Genomic DNA, 22426 nt, shown 5'->3' on the forward strand with positions numbered 1-22426 from the left:
GTTTTTCTGTCTCCCTGTGATTCAGGAGGAAGGATGCTGGCTTCTTATCCTACAAAGATCACCTGCCAGTGAGCCAGGTGGTGGTTGGAGATACTGACCGACAAGGCTCAGAAGCCAAGCTGAGCGTGGGTCCCCTGCGCTGCCAAGGAGACAGTAAGTTGGCTTGCACTTTCTTATCACATTGAAATAGTGTTTCTAGGCTGCTCAGAAGATACCAGAAAACATGTGTGTTTTTCAAAAGACATCACACAACACAAGTAGGACCAATAGAGAGCTACATGGATCTTTATTGCAGAAGAGGGTGTTTCCAATATAGAAGCCTCAATTAAGGCATAAGATGTTGATATCCATCTTCCTCATCTATTCATATGTAACAAGTTTGACTACCTAAGCTTATGGTAGTATAAATAGCAATGCTAACAGCATAAAAGTGCCACTCAACAGCTGGGATTCCACTGTGTGCTGCTGTTAATGCCATTAGCATGACTATTTATATCACCATAAACCTGAGTTTATGGTGATATAAATAGTCACATTATAGCTTAATGTATTATTGTAAACTTGTATTATGGCCATATAAAGTTTGACATTATAGCTATCAAACTCCATCATCATCAAAGCTTGATGGTCCCTTAAAAGGCAAAGATTGTTTCTGTAACAATGTCCTGCTTTCAGGCTTAGGCACCACAGAGAGGAACTGGGGGCTGCTAGCTTGGACAGTGGGAGGTAAGAGAGTCAGCATGATGGTCCCACCTAATTAAGGGCACTATTCATGTTTTATGTTGTTTGATACCCTTCGGTGTGCTTTATGTGCAGTGGGAGGGGAACAAGTAGGTTGCTATGGGGATTCAGCAACGAGCATCCCGGCATCATTTCCCTCTATGTCGTGCACATGTGATTCAGGCAACACTCCTGGGAGTTCTGTGTTTTTTGTGGTTGTATACTAGGCAAAGGGAAACCTAGATTCCACTCGCTCAATAACTGGCATGCTCGAAGCCCCCAGGCAACCTCTTCATTATATCAGCTGTCGTAGTGAAAATACCACCTGAATCCCAATGCCTCATGGGGAGGCTATAAAGGTTTTTAGTGCCTGAGTTTGGATTCCTCCTAGCAAAGCATTATGTGAGATGGAATATTCTTTACAACTTCTATAAATCAGTGGACAATTAGGCCTACCCAGTGATAGATACTCAAAGAGGTGTCCTAAGAAATGTAAGGATGCACACTTAGCAGTTTATTGCTTAGTTATTTGAGACAGCAGCTAAAGGAGTGGGTGCTCCTAAAACAAAAGAGGGGTGACATTCTTTTCTTACATTGGAAAGAAAAACACTACATACAGAATTGGTCAAAAATATCTTTATGAAGCCTTGGCTATAAAGAGTAACACTTTATTTGTGTATCCAGATGTAGTAGAAGAGCTCAGTAAGAAACTTGATTTCAACTCACTAAGAAAAGATACTGGCAGAGAACACTAAACAATATGCATGTTAAGGAAATATGCTAAAAAATGAAATATCATGTTCTTTACAGTAGGACTCTCATGTATTGTATACTGAAAGTAAATTTTATTCTGTCATAATTACTAATTAGCATATATGTGTAAATACCTTTGGTTTATTAATTCTAATTCTGAATTTCACTTTGAACTAGAGAAAAGTTCCAGTTAAGTGACTGATTGACTTAGCACCATAAAAATCCAAGTTTTACTATCAAGAGAAGTTTATACGTTAGAGGTTATAATTTTTATATCTAATATATTACTTTAGCTAATGTGAGATTGATTTCCCTTTAACAATAAATTAGACCTCAGGAAGAGTTGATCATGAGTGCTCTTTACACGACACGTCACTGGGTGATCTTGGAGTAGGAGAAGGTAGTTGGAATGTTTTTTGAGAAATTCACATGAAAAAGTGTTAGAATCTACAGATATTTTATAATTTAATACTAGGTTTTCTGATATAACATTATTATAACTGATTTCTCAAAGGGAATGATAAAAGGTGCATTTAAGGTAGGAGTCTGTGTGCATGAGTGTGTGCATGTGGCCATGCAGGCTAGATGCTGAGTATGGAGTTCTGGAGTATCCCCCTCTACAACTGTTCACTTTGTTTATGAAACAAGGTCTCTCCCTGAGCATGGCACTCACTGTTGTCGCTAGCCTAGGTAACTAGTGAGCCCCTGAGATTTATCTGTCTGGACACCCCACCACTGCGGTTACAGGTACACATAGTCATGCCCCATCTTTTAAGATGGGTTCTAGGAAGCTAAACTGGCCCTCATGCCTTTTTAGCAAGCACATTATCTATTGAGGCATTTTTCCAACCTAGACTCTATCTTAATAAAAGAAAGAAGATAATGACTAATACATGTTAAATAATAATAAATGTTCATTTAAGTTTCTATCCAAGACTGTATTAGTCTGGGTTCTCTAGAGGAAAAGGACTAATAGAATTTAAAATTATAATACACATATAATAGAATTAAAAACTATATAATTTTTAAATTCTATTATATGTGTTTTATAATCATGTATACAGAGAGAGAGAGAGAGAGAGAGAGAGAGAGAGAGAGAGAGAGAGAGAGAGAGAGAATTTAGAGACTTTTTTAGGATAGCTTAAAGGTTGTGGTCTGAGTAGTCCAATAAGGGCCGTCTCCTGATGGAAAGTCCAAGAATCCAGCACTCCTTCAGTCAATGAAACCTGACAGCTCAGCTGGTGTTCAGTCTACACTGCAATTCTGAGGAAGAAGTAGAGTCTAACACCCTCTAAGGACTGACTCAGTGGCAGGACAGATGAACTTGCCAGAAAGAGTGAGTGAAGGCAGGCAAGAAGGAAAAGCTACCTTTTTCTGTTTGTGTGTGTGTGTGTGTGTGTGTGTGTGTGTGTGTGTGTGTGTGTGTGTGTTTCAGTAGATTGACACCAGAAGGTGTGGCCCAGATTTATGATGAATCTTCTGACCACAAATGATCCAACCAAGAAAAGTCCCTCACGACAGTGTCCTGATGCTTGGGTTTGAGTGGATCCCAGATGAAGTCAAATTGGCAACCAAGATAAGATAGACATCACAAGGACAAGACAAAATAGACATCCCTATGGAAATCTGTTGCCTTGTCCATGGACAGCGCACGGGTTTTATATAGTTAGGATGATATAGATTCAGAGAAATGCTTTTGCATCACTATTTCATGAAAGTGCAATGAAAGAAATTATGTGAAAATGTTTTGTATGTGTGAGACATATTCCTTTTCTCCAGAAAACTGAGAATGGGTTGTACAAAGTTGGCCTGCCAGGGAGTAGGCAGCAATCAACAGTTTACAGACCCAATTTCCCTTTCAGAACATGCTAATATGAATGAAGTCACAGTGAAAGATTCCGTATGGACTGTATTTCCCAGGATTTAGACTGGCCCAGCTCCTTGGACACTTAGAACTCCATGTTCAGCACACGGCAAACATTCAAACGTTGGCATTTCTATAATACAAATGAACAAATTATTTCTTTTCAGGTGGCATTTACATGACAAATTTCCAAGTCCCCTTGCAAATTCCCTGAAGTTGGAGCAGAGACTAGAAACACAAGACTACCATTGATTTTTGACTCGGTGCTTTTCCTTCTGTCAAAGGCCAGTTAAATTCAAGTGTCTTTAAAAAAAGAAAATACTCAGCGTGGGGAATTGGACAGATGGCTCAGTGGTTAAGAGCATTTGTCTTTCTTGAAAACTACTCAGGTTTGATTCCTAGCACCTATATAGAAGTTCACAACTCATTGTAACTCCATTTCTAAGGGAACATATACATTTCGACCTCTTTGGGCATTAGACACATATGTGATACATAGATATATTCACATACAAAACATTTACATGCATAAAATAAACCTACATTTTTTTAAAATATTATGTTGTGTCTTAGCAAAATACAAGCCCCACCCACCTGCATCATGCTAACAGGATTGGATTCATGCCGGCATCATGCTAACAGGATTGGATTCATGACGTTTCTAAAGCCATCTTGTGAGTTCATGCCGTTATTTATGGAGATGAGCTTGGTTTAAGATACTTCTTAAGGTCTCTTCAGAGCTTCAGAAAAAGCAGTTTCACAAATGAATAGCCACTCTCCCTCTCTGTGTTTCTCCCTTTCCATCTCTCTGAGGAAAGCAAAAGCCTACCACCGTCCCATCTCTCAGCTTGAGAAGCCCAGCATCAGCTACCTTCTCGACATGTGTGGTGTATTGGGCCACAGTTCTCGGCTAAGGAACAGAGAGTGAAATATTTTCTGTAGGCTCTGTTCAACTGTTTCAAGGATGCAGGTGATTTCCTCATGCCTACTGTGTTTCAACTTTCACTATGATTGATCTAAACTCATAGACCCATATAATCAAAGTGCTAAACCAAATCGGTACCTTCCATTTAGGTCTGCTCTGTGTCTCCTACAGCGCTATGAAATATGTCAGCCTTGACAGGGTGGCTGCTGTTGTTTTCTCTTTCAAACACATCCAAATAGAAACCTCCAATCTAAATAAAACTGAAATATGACTGGTAATAGATGGCTTGCTATGATTAAAAATTGCAGAGAAATTATGCATCTCTCTTAAACCACAGGTTTAAATAGGCAAAAACAAGGGAACCACTTCGAGAGTCAGAACTCAATATCAGAATAGACACTTTTCCAACTTAGATATCAGCACATCCTCTGAGGCTGCCAGGAAATTTTTATGAAAAAAAAAAAAAAAAAAAAAAAGAAGAAGAAAGAAAAGAAAAGAAAGAAAGAAAGAAATCAGTTTTTGAAGGCAGAAATCTTATTCTACTGTATATAGTGTCAATAATTAATTGCAGGAATACAGGATTTGCTAGGTAATTGTTTTGCTCTCAGCCATATGAAGTAAAGATTTACCATATTGCCTCTAGGGATATAGACTTTAAACAATTAATTAGGAGAAAGTTTGCTACAAAGGCAAGCCTTTTCAATAAACCTAGGCAGAAACAATTAGAGGCGCCTGTTACTGGAGACTGCTTCCTATCCACACCAGAAAAGAGAGCTGACAGGCAGGACACTGCAATCACAAGGCACTCTTAAGATGCAAATGCAATGTCTTGCCACTTCAGAGGTAACTGTGAGTCAAAGATGAGAAAGCAAGAGAGGAAAGATATCCAAGCCCAGGCTGAGGGCACAATGAGGACAGAGACAAAGGCCAGTGAGAAAGAAAGAAAGAAAGCAGGGGTGGTCGAGTTGTAGCCACGCGACTGCGGACATTTGTTCCTTTCAAAAGACATCATCTATGCGAGAGTTATGGGAAAGCCACACACTCTGTTTGCTGCAAGTATTTCTCAGTTCAGGAGCTCGGCCTGCTGGTCTCTCACTCAGTTAGCACAGCCCTGTCTGTATACTGAACATTTCCAGTAAGTTCAGTGGGCTAGGCAACAGGGAGGAAGAAAGGCCAGTTTTCCTTGTGAAGAGACAGCAACTCCCCAGGCTGCAGAGAGTAGAAAGATTGTTTATCTCCCTTTCCCTTTGCTGCCTCAGGGAGGCAAGAGATAAGAAAGGGAAAGGTCCCTGGTACAGGATCTGAATCTAAAGGAAGCCTTTGTGTTCAGTCATTCCTTGATTCTTCCCATTCCTGCCCCCTGTGATGTGGTTTGCAAATTTATTTCACAGCTGGGTTTAGAAAGGTCTGTGTGGTTCCTTTAGAATCCTCTTATCTACCACATTCCATTAGACTTGATGTGAGGATTTGAATGAGAAAGGAAACATGTCTCTTATGTTCTTGGGGTTACACAGGTCTAAACATTTACCAGGAAGACATTGAAGATAATCTTTCTCCTCTCAACCTGAGAAATCATTTACTGCAGCATTCTATGTACCTAAGATCTTTTGGCTCCATACCTAGCCAGAGTTCACCAGGATACACACCATTCTCACCCCAATGCCTGTGTTAGAATGTTCCATACTATGAAAGTGTCTCAACTACCCACTTTATCCTCAGTAGTAAAGGCTCTGTCTGCTCTCTCTGGGTGATGGAAGATAATTTGGTAGCATATAGCAGTCTCACCTGACTAATTCATTCTATTTCTTTTTTTTTTTTTTGAGACAGGGTTTCTGAATATAGCCTTGGCTGTCCTGGAACTCACTCTGTAGACCAGGCTAGCCTGGAACTCAGAAATCTGCCTGTCTCTGCCTCCTAAATGCTGGGATTAAAGGTGTGCACCACCACTGCCCGGCTTGACTAATTCATTCTAAAGTGTGACAGATATCAGCCTGTGGAATGCCTAACTAGACAAAGGCAGTCACTGAGAAGCAAGAAATACTGGGGACAAGGAGCCTCCAACTTCTTCACCTGGCTTACTGAATTATCAAGGATAGGCTGGGCTAACAATACAAGTTCTGAAATCTCAACATCTTATACATGGATACTTCATTCCTCCCCAAAATAGGGAACAAAATACCCATGAAAGAAGTTGCAGAGACAAAGTTTGGAGCTAAGAGGAAAGGATGGACCATCCAGAGACTGCCCAACCCAGGGGTCCATCCCATAATCAACTGCCGAACACAGACACTATTGCATATGCCAGCAAGATTTTGCTGAAAGGACACTGATATAGCTACCTCTTGTGAGGCTTTGCCAGTGCCTGGCATTACAGAAGTGGATGCTCACAGTCATCTATACGATAGAACACAGGGCCCCCATGGAGGAGCTAGAGAAATTACCCAAGGAGCGGAAGGGGTCTGCAACCATATAGGCGGAACGACAATATGAACTAATCAGTACCCCCAGAGCTTGTGTCTCTAGCTGCATATATAGCAGAAGATGGCCTAGTCAGCCATCATTGGGAAGAGAGGACCCTTGGTCTTGCAAACTTTATATGCCCCATACAGGGGAATACCAGGGCCAAGAAGTAGGAGTGAGTGGGCAGGGGAGCAGGGCAGGGGGAGGGTATAGGGGACATTTGGGGTAGCCTTTGAAATGTAAATGAAGAAAATATCTAATAAAATAATTTAAATAAATAAATAAATAAATAAATAAATAAATAAATAAATAACTCTTGCTACTTATGTTAAGCAGCTCCTTCATCCTCGTGGTATTCTCTCCTCAACAGTGTAAGAGCAGAGATGGGGTGGCCCTTCCTGCTCCCTTTCAGAGCCAACTTAGAAATCACTTAAATCTCTTTTGCCCACATACCTACATGGTTTAAAACTGACCAATAGTTTCCAATCTAACTCTGACAGTGTGTGTGGATCCAAAGCTGGAGAAAGGGGAACAACTGATAAAAGCTTCTCTCCGTCTTCTTCACAAGCTTTATTTTGTGATTCTTGAGCTCTAACACTTTATTCCATCAAATGGAATAAACGGTGCCTGAACAAAGGAGTTGGCTGTGTAGCCAGAAGATGTTTAAGGCACTAAGTGAGAGACTAGAACATTGATAGGCCATTTCAAAGTAATTTCCACTGCTGGCAGGCATCAGGAGAACAATATAGATAAAGGATGCCTTGGTTGATATCAAATCATTACAGGTTCATTTTTGTACAAACTAAAGGATGCAGAGCGTTAAAGTAGAGGGAAGTTCATTGTCGAGCACTTGGACCTGCTGGGGAAACTTGGCTTTCATTCACTCCCTTGACTTCTCACAAGTCAGGTAACCACTTAGCTAGGCTTTAGTGACATAGGAATTTAGAATAGGTACTTCTTATTCGACTGTTAGTTTGCTCTATGGTTTGGTGGGACCCAGTATAAAAGCTCAAACCAATGGCCTCCTTAAAGTTTTATTCAACATTGTTTATACTGAGGGTTGATTCTGGGAGTGAGAGAAATAAAGAACAGCTAAGAAGAGTGTGATCAACCTCATTTTTAGTAGAGGTGAATGAGATATTTCCTAGTTCTGACTGTGAACTTCTCAAAAATAAAAATATCCTGATATAATTTAATGTCCTCAACAATAACACCTGCCAGATGCCTAAAAACTACTTGGAAGTTAAAAACATACATCAGGGCAGATATTAAATGTTATAGCTAGGTTTGACCTTGGATCAAGATTCCGACTTCACAATAAGTAGGAACCCAAGTAGAGAAATTTTATAGCCCTAGACTTTGCAATTCTCTTATGGAGTTCCAGATCCCTAGAACCTATTTTTCTAAGATTCTTTGCTTCGTTAGACGCTCTTAACTCTTTAAGGACTTCTCTTATGTAACACTCCTTGCTTCTGCCTTGTCTTACTTCCATCACCATGGAAAGTTGTCTCCTAACTCGGCAGGAGAGAGAGGTTTCCTGTGGGCATGTGTTAGAGGATCACCTTCCTTCCTTCTCCATCCCTACCATGTCATTAACTAAGTCTACTTGGGCTTTTCCCTATGTGGTTTTTTTTCTATACTCATAGTCTTCTCAGAATAAACATCAAGAGATTAAAACCAGAAGACATCTCAGAATGTATAAATCTGTTTACTAGTAGTAAATAAATCCTGAGAAGGTACTACAAAGTTTTTCTTTCCATTCCCATTTTCTATTTATTTATTTATTTATTTATTTATTTATTTATTTATTTATTATATGTAAGTACACCGTAGCTGTCTTCAGACACTCCAGAAGAGGGCGTCAGATCTTGTTACAGATGGTTATGAGCCACCATGTGGTTGCTGGGATTTGAACTCTGGACCTTTGGAAGAGCAGTCGGGTGCTCTTACCCACTGAGCCATCTCACCAGCCCCCTATTCCCATTTTCTTACTATGACAGTATAGGCACATACATTCAAGGCACACACACATGTCCAAGTGTGAATTGTGAATGTGCATGTATACACGTGCATGCGTGTGCGCACACGTACACACACGTACACACACACACACACACACACACACACACACGGGTAGATGGAAGAGTCCCAGAAGTAAGCCAATGCAGACTTCTCATTTCACAGACGAGTGAAATAGATTGTAGGAGGCTCAGTGACTGGTCCAGAATCTCACACATGGATGAAAGCAAAGCACAGGTACAGAGAACTTGATATTAACCCATGGCTGGGGTGAATAGTAGGACCTACGAGGAAGCTTAGACTGATACTCTGAGCTTTTCTCCCGCCTATGAATTTCTGAGTGATAGCATCATGTGGTGTCCAAATCTACCTGCTATGAACTCAACCTATCTGAAAACCTTAATATGCAGTTCACAGTTATGCAAGTCAGAACACAGGGGCATAAAATCTGTAACTTCTCTTTTTCTCTTTGCTTCCATTTATAGCAAAGACTTTCTGTTTGTTTATAGCTTTTTTTTTTCCCCGTATTTTGCTTAATGTCTCCTATACTATTACCATTGGCTACTGGCAAGGCTCTAGGAAGAACCCAAGACAGTGAAATTCTCAAGCTCACAACCTAGACTCATTTCCCATTAAAGAGCAAGCCCCAGGATGCATCTGAGGGTCAGGTCCAATTAACGAAGTCAGCAATTTGTTAAGCGGAAGAAAGCCTTTGTTTATATCTTCCAGCCTCTTTGGTGAATTTCAAAAATGATGGGCCATTACCCTGGGAGAACTCAATGCTTTAATATTATTTGATCATTCCACTTCAACATCAGCAGCAAATTCACTGTTGAAATGGAAAGCAAAATGATTACAATTGGAAAAATAAGAGTATTTTGTAGCTATATGGTGGGGGCGTGGGTGTGAATATGTATGAAGATGCACATTTGTGTATGCATAACTGATTTTCTGGTTCATGATTTCAAATGCTGCCTATATTTGAAAGAATGCCATGCCTTGAGTTAATCAGTATGAGGAATGGTTTCCAGGCAGGGCTTTGCTGATGTGGCTGTCTGATGAGTCCCATGACATCTTATTCTCTTCTTGTATAGTCATCTCTTTCTGAACTGGGTACTTTCTACAAAAACGACAGCATTCCCACATACAAGGAAGAATTTATTTTCCATAACTTGGATCCCCCTGGTCAGATTCCTCTGCTGAACTTCTCTCGCAGATCTCACTATTCACAAACAAGAACAAGGCTTTACCTATTGATTTTATAACTCTCTGCTGTGGGACACTCTGAGAATTAAGAAAAACAGTAGATAAAGATTGTAGCCTATTCCAGATTACACTCCAGGAACTGAATCCTCCCTGTGACCTTTATTGAGAAAAATGACACATGACCCCTGGGATCAGTTACCTACAGAGCAAACTTTCTTACAAAGCTGAGGAGGCAAGGCTGGAGTTTGGATTCCTAGTGGAAAACTGAGTATAAGAGCTCAGAAACGTTATAGAATGGTGTCGTGCATCTTTTAAAAATTACTTCATAATTTAATACACGTATCTGATGAATTTTTGATCATTTTCATTCCCTCATTACCTTACCAAGGCTTTAGTATTCTTAGAATTTACCTATGATACATGCAAAATTTAAACTCTGATCCAGATTTGGAACACAGCTTGAGATGTTCCACGGATTGGCTGCCCTGGTCAGTGATGGACCATGCTTAGAACAACAATATGCAAGACAACATGAAGGGTGCATGCTTTGGAATCAAGCACCCCTCAAATCAGATCTCAGCTCCCTCTAGGTGCCTGCACCTTTGAATAGGCTCTTATCCTCTCTGGCCGTCTACTTGCCACATTCAGCCTTACCTCCACTAGAGATGAAAAAAAAAAAAAAAAAAAAAAAAAAAAAACAGAACTCTATCACCATTTTTCTTAGGGTCCCAGTCTCCTCTACTATTCTAAAACAGCCCAATTAGTAACACTGATAGTTGGGACTCTCAAAGGATTAATGACCTGAACTTCCACCCTTATGTTATCAACTTATTGTGTAGAGAGCAGCAGGTTCAATATCAGAAAACAGGCCTGTTTTGCTACCCTTATTCTCTAGTTTATGCCTTCCACCCTTGTGTATTAGTAACATTTTCTGTTACTGTGATAAAATATCCTGACAAAGGCAACATTAAGAAGAAAGGAATTAGTCCGTCTCACAGTTCAAGGACACAGACATGGCAGCAGGAGGTTGATGTGCTTTGGCACAGGATTCCTCAAGAGGCACAGTGATGCTGCGTTCTCCTTTTATCAACTCCAGGAGCCTAGCCCATGGAATCTAGTGCGCCATGGTTAGGGTGCTTCAGTTAACTTAGTATCTAAGTAACTTCTCACAAGCTGGCAAAAGGCTTATCTCCTAGGTGGTTCTAGATATAGTCTAATTATCAGTACTTCCACCCATTCCAAACTTAACTCTGTGCCTATTCTTAGAGAAGCCTTGCCTTGTGTGTTGTTTTTGAGCATCGCCAGCTGGTCTTTTCAAGGTCTTTTTAAGATGGAAGTATAGGGTCAATGACTGGAGTTTAGCAGCATTGGCTGAGCCCCAGGGCTGTGCTATCTGTACACACACAACCTATCCTTTTCTTCTTCTAAAAAAAAAAAAAAATGAAGTTTCCTTTTTCTTTTCTCTTTTCTTTTAAATTTATTTATTATGTATACAGTGTTCTGCCTGGATGTATGCTTGCAAGCCAGAAGAGGGCACCAGATCTCACTATAGGTGGCTGTATTTCAATTTATAATTGAACTCAGGACCTTTGGATGAGCAGCCAGTGCTCTTAACCTCTGAGCCATCTCTCCAGCCCCCTTTTCTTCTCCTTCCCTGGCTCCCACTTGTCCCCCTCTTTGCTTAGCATCCTTTGTAACTGACCCTCAGAGGCTGTGAAGGATCCTATAGAAAACACAGGGTGAACACAAGAATGTAGACTCTGTTTGTCTTCCAAAGATTGATTACAAACAGCTGCCTCTCGTCTAGCTTGGGGCTCAGCAAACACTCTCTCTCAGGGATCAGGAGGACATGTTGTAGTTTTTGTAGGCCAGTGATCTCTGTCAGGAATCCTCAGTTCTGTCACTCAAAAGTTGCCATTGGCAGTGTGTGAACCAAGCAGCATGGCTGGATGCCAACAGCATTTTATTGATACAAACAGGTGACAGATTGAATTTGTCCCAAAGGTCATAGTTCACTACCATTGGATCTGCATGTTTGAAAACTGAGATTTGTTCATAGTTTTAAAAATGTATAGAATTCCTAAAACTGTACTACAGAGCAATTGTGATTAAAAACTGCATGGTACTGGTACTGGTACAGCAACAGACAGGTAGAACAATGGAATAGAATTGAAGAGCCAGACACCTCATACCTATGGTCACTTGATCTTTGACAAGGGTGCTAAAACCTTCCAGTGGAAAAAAGACAGCATTTTCAACAAATGGTGCTGGCACAACTGGCTATTATCATGTAGAAGAATGAGAATTGATCCATTCTTATCTCCTCCTACTAAGGTCAAGTCTAAGTGGATCTAGGAACTCCACATAAAACCAGAGACACTGAAACTTATAGAGGAGAAAGTGGGGAAAAGCCTCGAAGATATGGGCACAGGGGAAAAATTCCTGAGCAGAACACCAATGGCTTGTGCTGTAAGATCGAGAATGGACAAATGCGACCTCATAAAATTGCAAAGCTTCTGTAAGGCAAAAGACACTTTCAATAAGACAAAAGAGCCACCAACAGATTGGGAAAGGATCTTTACCAATCCTAAATCAGATAGGGGACTAATATCCATTATATATAAAGAACTCAAGAAGACAGACTCCAGAAAATCAAATAACCACATTAAAAAATGGGGCACAGAACTAAACAAAGAATTCTCAACTGAGGAATATCAAATGGCTGAGCTGCTTGTGGACGTTGTACATCGTGGTGCGCACTAGGCTCCGCACCACGATGTACAACGTCCACAAGCAGGGACTAATATCCATTATATATAAAGAACTCAAGAAGACAGACTCCAGAAAATCAAATAACCACATTAAAAAATGGGGCACAGAACTAAACAAAGAATTCTCAACTGAGGAATATCAAATGGCTGAGAAACACCTCAAAAAATGTTCAGCATCCTTAATCATCAGGGAAATGCACATCAAAACAACGTTGAGATTCCACCTCACACCAGTCAGAATGGCTAAGATCAAAAATTCAGGTGACAGCAGATGCTGGCAAGGATGTGGATAAAGAGGACACTCCTCCATTGTTGGTGGGACTGCAAGCTTGTAAAACCACTCTGGAAATCAGTCTTGGGTTCCTCAGAAAATTGGACATAGTACTACCAGAGGATCCAGCAATACATCTCCTGAGCATATATCCTGAAGATGTTCCAACTGGTAATAAGAACACATGCTCCACTATGTTCATAGCAGCCTTATTTATAATAGCCAGAAGCTGGAAAGAACTCAGATGTCCCTCAACAGAGGAATGGATACAGAAACTGTGGTACATTTACACAATGGAATACTACTCAGCTATTAAAAACAATGAATTTATGAAATTCCTCAGCAAATGAATTGATCTGGAGGGTATCATCCTGAGTGAGGTAACCCAATCACAAAAGAACTCACATAATATGCACTCACTGATAAGTGGATATTAGCCCTGAAACCTAGAATACCCAAGATACAATTTGTAAAACACATGCAACTCAAAAAGAAGGAAGACCAAAATATGGACACTTCGCCCCTTCTTAGAATTGGGAACAAAACTCCCATGGAAGGGGTTACAGAGACAAAGTTTGGAGCTGAGACGAAAGCATGGACCATCTGAAAACTGCCCCATCCAGGGGTCCATCCCATAATCAGTCACCAAACACAGCCACTATTACATACACCAGCAAGATTTTGCTGAAAGGACCCTGATAAAGCAGCCTCTTGTGAGGCTATGCCAGTACTTGGCAAACACAGAAGTGGATGCTCACAGTCATCTATTGGATTGGAACACAGGGTCCCCAATGGAGGAGCTAGAGAACGTACCCAAGGAGCTGAAGGAGTCTGCAACCCTATAGGTGGAACAACAATATGAACTAACCAGCACCCCCAGAGCTCGTGTCTCTAGCTGCATATGTAGCAGAAGATGATCTAGTCAGCCATCATTGGGAAAAGAGACCCCTTGGTCTTGCAAACTTTATATGCCCCATACAGGGGAACCACAGGTGCCAAGAAGGGGGAGTGGGTGGGAAGGGGAGCAGGGGGGGGGAAGGGTATAGGGGACTTTGGGGATTGCATTTAAAAAGTAAATGAAGTAAATACCTAATAAAACTTGGAAAAAATGTATAGAATTGTGCAAATGTTCTTTTGCTGTTTCAATGGCAGATTTTATATTTTAATGCAGTTTTTATACCCAATTATAATAACTACCACTTGTTGTTGTACTTTGAATAATAATGTGCCCTTTATGTAAGCTATTTCACTATCCTCCACACATTGATATTTCTTTTTTTTATTGGATATTTTATTTATTTACATTTCAAATGTTATCCCCTTTCCTGGTTTCCCACCCCTATCTCATCCTCCTTCCCCCTACTTCTATGAGAGTGATTCCCACCCACTCCTGCCGCCCCACGTTGGCATTCTCTGACACTGGGGCATTGAACCTTCCCAGGACCAAGGGCCTCTTTTCCCATGGATGTCTGACAAGGCCATCCTCTCCTACATATGTGGCTGGAGCATACAGAGCACGGGAACTGTAGAGCAGCTGGGGACAGGATACTTCCAGTTTCCATCTACACCTCAGAGCTAAGGCTGTCCCACAACCTTATGCACCCAAATCCCCCCAAGGAGAGAGCTGGTCTCCCAGGAGTGCTGTCATTCCGAAGCCATTCATGAGATCATCACACATTGGTTTTTCAACCTGCATCCACACAGTATCACACACATACTCAGCATCTATACAAGGTGATATATTAAAAAGCATCACCTATACTTCCTGCCTCAGGATGACTGGAAGGAAGGCCTCAATGGCAATGTAGCCATAAGTCAGACATGATGAAACATACATAAAACCACAGCACTTAAAAGGACAGGAACAGGAGGATAGTATGTTCAGTGCCAGCCTGGGCTACTTAGCAAGATCCTGCTTCAAAACAGCACAAAACAAACAAACCAAAACCACATAACTACTCTAGACAAAATGTCAAGTTAACTTGGCAACATAAGGCATTTCTACTTAGTATCCAGAGAAAGATTCCAAGGCTTTCAATTAATTATATTGTCTTTTGTCTTACAGCCATCTGATGTTTTCCATCACATGTAAGATGCAAACCTCCAAACATATCACAAGGATCTGTATGACCAGCCCTGTCACCAGTTAGGCTTCATGCCTCCATTCCAGGTCGTAGTCAGCTCGTAACTCCACTATGCTTTTCTAGTGGCCACTTCCAGAACTTTCACTTGTACTTTCCTCTTTCTAAAACTTGCTGGTACAGGCCTCGTCTTCATCTAATGGTGACGTTTTCAGTATTGATCTCAAAGGTCTTTCTCCATTCACTTTACTAGAACAGTCCACCAGAACTCATCACCACCTGTTGTATTTTCTTCAAAGAAATTACCTCTGCAAAGCACAACACAGTTCTGACATCAGCTGACCCAGTCAGTGTGGTCTTCACAAGAGCGAGTTCCCAATACCATCCATGTGCCAGTCATGGTCTGGCCAGCTATACAAATTTGGAGATTCCTACTCTCTCTTCAGGCTCATAATTCATCAAAACGTCTCACATAATTCAGGAATGTACAATATTCAGATTGAGACTGTGAGAAGCAGAAACCAAGACTTATCAAGATGAAGAGATGTATAGAGTGATCCCATGAGAATCTGATACACAGCTTCTATATTTTCTTCACTTGGAGTGAGGGTATATCATTCTCCTGCCATATCAGTGTGTATCAAAGACCAGCAAACAAAAAATTCATCCAGCTAGAATTTTTCAGGGATATCATATTTGCATGAGTGGCTATAGCATTGTCTGTGTGGCACAAATTCAACCTCAACCTCTAAGAGTCTAGTCCCAGCAATCTAGAGCAAAGACTAGATACACTACATCTTCTACACCAGTCTCTTCATGCGCTTCACTCCCATTCCCCATCAGCAAAAGTTGCTGGAGGACTCGTTAGGCAAAGGTAAAATCTCTGAGCCAAGGATGATTTCTGCCACATTGAACCACTCCAATGCATCTATTAGATGAATACAAATGATTAACTAACCACAAATGATTTAAATAGACACTGGATTAACAGTAGAGGCCATGCAGTCGGGTACAGTGTGATAAATTGCACAAAACTGGCATCAGCAATTCTTGTTCCAAGGGTACAAGAGAGGGGCACTTGATTTATATGCACAACTATTTTTAACTTCCACAAGCTTTTTGCACATTTATTCATCTAAACTAAATGAAAACTTTGATTCTTTTGTACTCTGGAAATCCCTTGAATCTGATGATTATCTTCAAATTAAAGATTAAAACAAAACTGTTTGGCTAAGTTTTTTATACTTTCTCTGGCAATTCTAAATTAAGATGCACATGAAATATTGAATTTATAGAACCCATTGTTTAATCTAAATTAGATTAACCCTCCTGGCCCCTCACAGGTCCTAGTGAGCATCCCATGCTTTTGTTTATTCATGACTCAAGGTTATTACTGGCAAAATTACAATTAGTCAGTACTTCAAACCTATTGTTTAGGTGCAAAGCTGTGAGCTATAAACCACCTCACTCTGGTGTAATTAAAACTATGTTCCAGTTCACCTACTTTAAGGTGCCTACTTGGCTCTATATAAAGCTTCCTTTCACAGTCCTAACTACATGCAGGACTCAGAATCTTGAAACTTTACGGAAACAAACTTTATGGAGAGCCATAAACTTTTCTGGAGAGTTCTTTAGTAGCAATCTTATCATCATCAGGATTAGAAATAAAATAAAGTAAGTCACAGGAATAGTGGAGAACTTCTAAAGTCACAGCTCAGCAAAGAGAATCATCAGTTCATTGGGGACTAGCCTGGGCTACATAGCAAGGCTCTGCTCTGAAAGAGAAATATCATTAAATCATAAGATACTTATTATGTTCTTTAAAATAAAACCTGATTCAAAATTCAGAAAATCTATATGCATAAGAAATAATGCATTTGCATTTGAACCCACCCAATGCCATGACAAACTGCTATTAAGAATGAATGTTTAGGGAGCAAAGGGATGGCTCATCAATTAGGAGCTCTGACCACTTTTCTAAAGGTCCAGAATTCAATATTCTGCACCCATGTGGTGGCTTATGATCTCCCTTAACTGTAGTCCCAGGGGATGTGACTCTCTCCTCTGGACACCTTGGGTACCGACGTATATGTTAGGCACATAAACTCATGCAGACAAATGAAAAAACTTTAAAGAATGAATATTAAGTCCCAAAGTAAGAAGAAAGAAAAATCCTATTATACTCACTAATTTTTTAGTTGTATCAGGGGTCAGTTGTTTTAAAGTAAATAAATGTCTGCAGAGTGCTGCTTGCAAGGTAGGGTACTAAAGCAAAACAAGATTCTCTCAGTCCCTCAGTGTGACTAGAAAAGGAGCCAACCAAAGAAGGGTCACTGGGCTTTTATGAAGGAATGTCTGCTTCCCATTAAGATTCTAGCCCTGTCTCTTCCATGCAGGGTTTTCTGAACTCACTGGGAAAGAAGACAATGATGAGGCTCAACAATGTTTTCTGTAACCCCTTTGTCTAGTACACTAAGTATTCCTTAATTCAATTTTAGTAGATTACTCTAATCAATTTTTATGGTATTTAAACCTGCAAGAATTTATTTTATTATGCTGAATTGGATGCAAATTTAAGACTTGTACCTAAAATATGGTCTTTAATTTAATGGAAATGAGATGTATGTATCTGTTCTGGCTTTTTCCACTGATATTCTGAGAGACTAAGATAATGAATTTGAGAAACCATAATTGCTGTGTGATAGCTCCATTTTCCTCTTTTGGTTTGGCCAAAGATATAAAGGTAGCCTGAGAAGTCTTCACCTAAAACAAAAGGATATGTAAGAAGAATGGAGGGAAGAAGGAAGGAAGGAAATATTTGAAAAATGTTGTGTTATTACATAACATCTAGAAACTGAATTTGTGAGAAAAAAAAAGAACCAAGCATATGTGTTAAAGCTTGAAACACTCTGATCTTCATGGGTCTTTATTACATAAATGAATTTCTTCTTTTCTTACACCTTTTAAAGCAACAAAAATTTCCTCTTAACTCTTCACATTACGTAAGGAAAATCCATCTCTCATTGTTTAAATATTGTGACCAGTCGAATGTACTGAAATTATGTTTGTGTCTTCTTGACAAAAAAAAAAAAGCGGGGGGCAATTTGGTTGACTTGTGCTGATGATCCCAACAAGAAACCATTTGAATTTTGAATGTCTGCAAGAAATCAAGCCAAACTTCAAGGTGGCTTCTCTAATAAAGCTGACGTTACTGTTACTCTTTGGGGGGTGGAAGACAAGAGGCCAGAATTTCACATTTGACTTTCAGTGACCAAATTATATCTGACACTTGTCATTTCTTGGTGAGTGCAAGACTTAATAGGATTCAACAGTTTAGGGAGCTATATGACAGTTAATTTTTTGAAGTCCAACAAAAGACAAGCAATGCTGAATATCAGTTCCTATGAGTCTAGGTTTTTAAAAGTGCCTAGCCTACATTGCTGTGAACTACACAACTTCAATAGCCATGCCTCTCCCAAGCTTCTTCCTTTCCCACCCTAGTCCACAAGGAAAAAGTATTTGGGAAGCAAGAAATGTTAATTTCATTTATTTTTTTAGGAGAAACTCATATGGTTTTAGTAGAAATTCATATCCTTCCTTCTGGTACCATTACAGAGAGAGAGAGAGAGAGAGAGAGAGAGAGAGAGAGAGAGAGAGAGAGACTGACCTTCAGAGTTTAGTATTCATACTTCTTTTGACACCACTCTCAATCGCAAGCCTATTTTTTCAAAGCAACCACTATTGAGGGCTTAAAACAGCAGGAGATTAGTGTCATTAGAGATGAAGAAGAAGACAAATGAGATAGAAATTTGTCCTTTTCTGTCCCGTGGTCAGTGGCAACAATGACTCTTGGAGGTAGATACCCATCACTGAGCTCTATGAAATCCCTGTGGACCACCAAGTCTTAATCCATAACAGGCTTAAACCTAGAGTTTGGGGCTTTGTTTGAAGTGAAGAATCACTTTCTCATTTAAAAGGTAAAACATTGAGTTGGTGATGAGCTGATCTTTAATTCAGAACAGATCTAGGTACGTATACATGAGAACTCTGTAACAAGTTTGAATCTGTGGTCTTTTGTATGGTATTTGCAAAACATTATGTATTATACTGAGAGCCTTTAAGAAGTGAATAGAGAGCCCTCATTTCTGCAATCTGCTCCTCACTGTGGATAAGGCAGGCAGGGCACAGAGAAACTATAACTTCCCCATTTCTGCTGATTACAGCTCTGAAGTAGTGTTCTTCAGAAGAATCTTCTATGATGATGAGAATTAATACTTAATGAAGATTTTTCAACTGGAGTGGATTAAGAGAAGCAAACTTGAGTGACCTTTAGGGCACCTCTGATTAGGTCATGAGGGTTCTTATCTATGTATGACAGAGATCTCACAGATGATAATGGACCATGGGTCTATGTGCTTAGTCCATGAAAAGTCTTAGGTTCAGTTACCAGAGTGTCATTCCCTGAAGACAGATTATAATAGAATTGAAAACTTCCTACTGCGCAGTGACATTATGGCTATCCTAGCATGGAAATACAGTGCATAGTCCTAATGTTTATAGTGATACTAGAGTCAATGAATTGATTGTGCTACCAGCTACATGAAAGTATAGCTTATAGAGTTTTAAAAAGCATATAATATTTAATAACAAGTATGTTGTTGGCTTATATATTTACTATACTCTGTTCTTTATTGTTTTAGAGTGTATTCTGCTTATATGAATTTATATATGCTCTATTTTTATATTTTAATATTTTATATTTATATGCTCTCACTGTAGAGCAATATGACCTGTTATAGTAGTAGCTGATATATCTCAATCTAAGAAACCAATTGAAAAAATGTCTACTAGTTACATATTAGTCATTGATAATAGTTCTAAAGATTAATATAGTGTTTTGAGGTACATAATAACAGACAACTGTTCAGAAAAAAAAATGTTTCTCAAGACAAGTTCAAGCTAGTTGAGAAAATGCTAGAGTGGAAGAAGTAGGGACCTAAGTCTTTTGTTCCCAGGCACAGTCCCAGGTCCTGTGGTTTCTTAGCTCTGTAATTTGCTCGTAGATATGACATACTATAACAGAAAGGCACAAAGCAAAACCAGAAAAGGGAAACAGTCAAACAACGGCAATATTCAGGAGAGGGACAAATCCAAAGGAAAGTAGAAAAAAAAATCTCTAAGAAAAAAAATCTAACTGGAGTTAGATAAAGCATGTTTTAATTTTCCCAGCAGGAAATTGTGACAATAGATAGGAAATGTGCTCCAAAGAAACTCACAAGGGATTCAAAACTCTGGGACTATTTTGGAGGTAGGGACAACACTGGTCCTGATAGCATACCTATCATGCACTCAAATCCTCTAGAGGTAAACACCAACTTTATTGTTTATGTAAACACTTTGGATCCCACAAAGAATAATTTTTATTCATCATTTAAGCCTCCTGAAGTCCACATTCCAGGTTTAGTCATGAGCAGCTCTTCAGCACAGGAAGTTGCCACTCCCTACCCAAACCTTCTGCATACGTAGGACCTATGTTTTCCCATCCCTTTGGTGAGAATCTTTTCCTACATTCCTATCTAGGACTTCATTAATCTACACGTTACACTTTACATCTTGGTTTTTCCACCACTTAAACAAGTCTTATCTAGAATCTTAAAACTGGGGTGGTGGTGGGGGAAACCCTTGTAAATGTAATTGTCATTTTTATTTCCTCGGATGAAGGGATGAGAGAAGAGCTGTACCCAAGCTTTCAGAGCATTTCTATTTAACTATCTCTAGGCCTAGACCTGGAAGCTTCTAGCCTTCATACAATCTAATCTTCTGCAAGTCCATACCTTGAAGACTTCAGATTCCAGCCTCATCTCTTAACCTAGGTCTAGAATATAAACTCATCCTTTTTAGCTCTTTCTGAATTCTTGCTGGCTGTTTCAATTTAGCCATTCTGGCTCAAACTCCTCTCCAAGCTAATTGATGCAAATGGGCTTCTCTTGGCTTCTGACTGAACTCTGGTGGAAAGACTGACTGAACTCCACAGACTGAACTGCTCTGAACTTAACTCAGCTCAGCTGAATTGAATTGTCTCTCCCTTACTGCTCTTTAAGGAGCCTTTCTTTTCTGTTCTCATGAGAGTTGGGCATATCCTATCTCTGATTCATTTTATCAGATCTTTCTATGATTCATCACTTTGTCTGCCCCTCAAATAGATAATTTAGAATTAAAAATATGCACTTAAGGTATGTCTCTAGTCCAGCCAGAGATATCAAAGGTGTATGGCATGTCTGCATTCCCACTGGATTATATCTGTGAATGTGACTCATTGCCAGAGCAGCCATGTTGCTGGATTAAAGTTTCTCTACAAAAACCTGGTCCTATTTTCTCCAAACCAATCATATTATGTTATAGCCTAGAATTTCTGCTACATCCACTGCTGTGTTAAACCAGATACACAGTTTGCAAAGCCAGGTAAATATGAGTATGAAAGATGGTTCATTTTAAAAGTATAAATTAAAAAAAAATAGCTGAGCACTCAACAAAGTATAAAACCCTTTATAAGCAAACACCAGACACACCTTCATGTTGCTACACACTGGTAAAGGTCAGTTTTAGACCCTGGATATTTTGGACATGACAGAACTACTTAAGGTAGGCTTATAATTTTTACTTCTTTAGTTGACTTGAACTGAAAGGAACATTTTTTGTGATAGAAATCAAACCATATGTGAGAAAATATAAATACTATCAAGCCATATTGCATTTTTGAATATTTTCTAAATTTGTCTGATCATAAAATTTTCCTGGGGTCCTTATCAATGCCAGCCTTCTACCCCTTAGAGCTTTTGCTTCATATTCTCAGAGTGGAGCTGAAAATTTTATTCTTAAGAAGTTGATGGAAGAATTTTATGACCAGGAAATTGTAGAACTTTAGTTAAGCACTCAACATTCAGGGGCATACAGACCTGAGCGCAAATTCTCCATTTGTCAGCAGTGTGACATTAGGATCATTATTTAACTTCACAGGGTTTAATTTCCTCATCTGCAAAATAGAGATAATTATGTTTAGTACAAAAGGTCACTGTGGGAATAAAGTAAGGCAAATGTATGTAAGGAGCTTAAAACACTGATTGATGCAGTTAGTTCTCAATGATGGTAGTTCTAAATATTATGCAAAAAGACAAAAACCTTCCTTTAAAACCATCAGTTTTGTAAAACTAGATAAATTGAGCTTCAGTATAAATCACCAATGGCAACCATTATTGTTTATTTCTGTCAAATTAAACTCATTCAGAAACAATGAGTTACAATCTGAAATGGATTACCAATGGCAAGCGTACTTCAAACAGTTATTATGTGTGGCTT

The 22426-nt window shown here is 39.5% G+C and overlaps 1 protein-coding gene across 1 annotated transcript in view; it reads left to right on the plus strand.

The window, feature by feature from the left end:
• Cntnap2 (contactin associated protein like 2) overlaps nt 1-22426 on the plus strand; it is a 2102194-nt gene that overhangs the window by 1678963 nt on the left and 400805 nt on the right. Inside the window, exon 15 of the mRNA XM_029535530.1 lies at nt 26-153. Coding sequence (XP_029391390.1) covers nt 26-153 — 128 coding nt within the window. The remainder of the gene's footprint in view (nt 1-25; nt 154-22426) is intronic.

Source organism: Mus pahari, chromosome 2, assembly GCF_900095145.1.
Source record: "Mus pahari chromosome 2, PAHARI_EIJ_v1.1, whole genome shotgun sequence".
Lineage (NCBI taxonomy): Eukaryota > Metazoa > Chordata > Mammalia > Rodentia > Muridae > Mus > Mus pahari.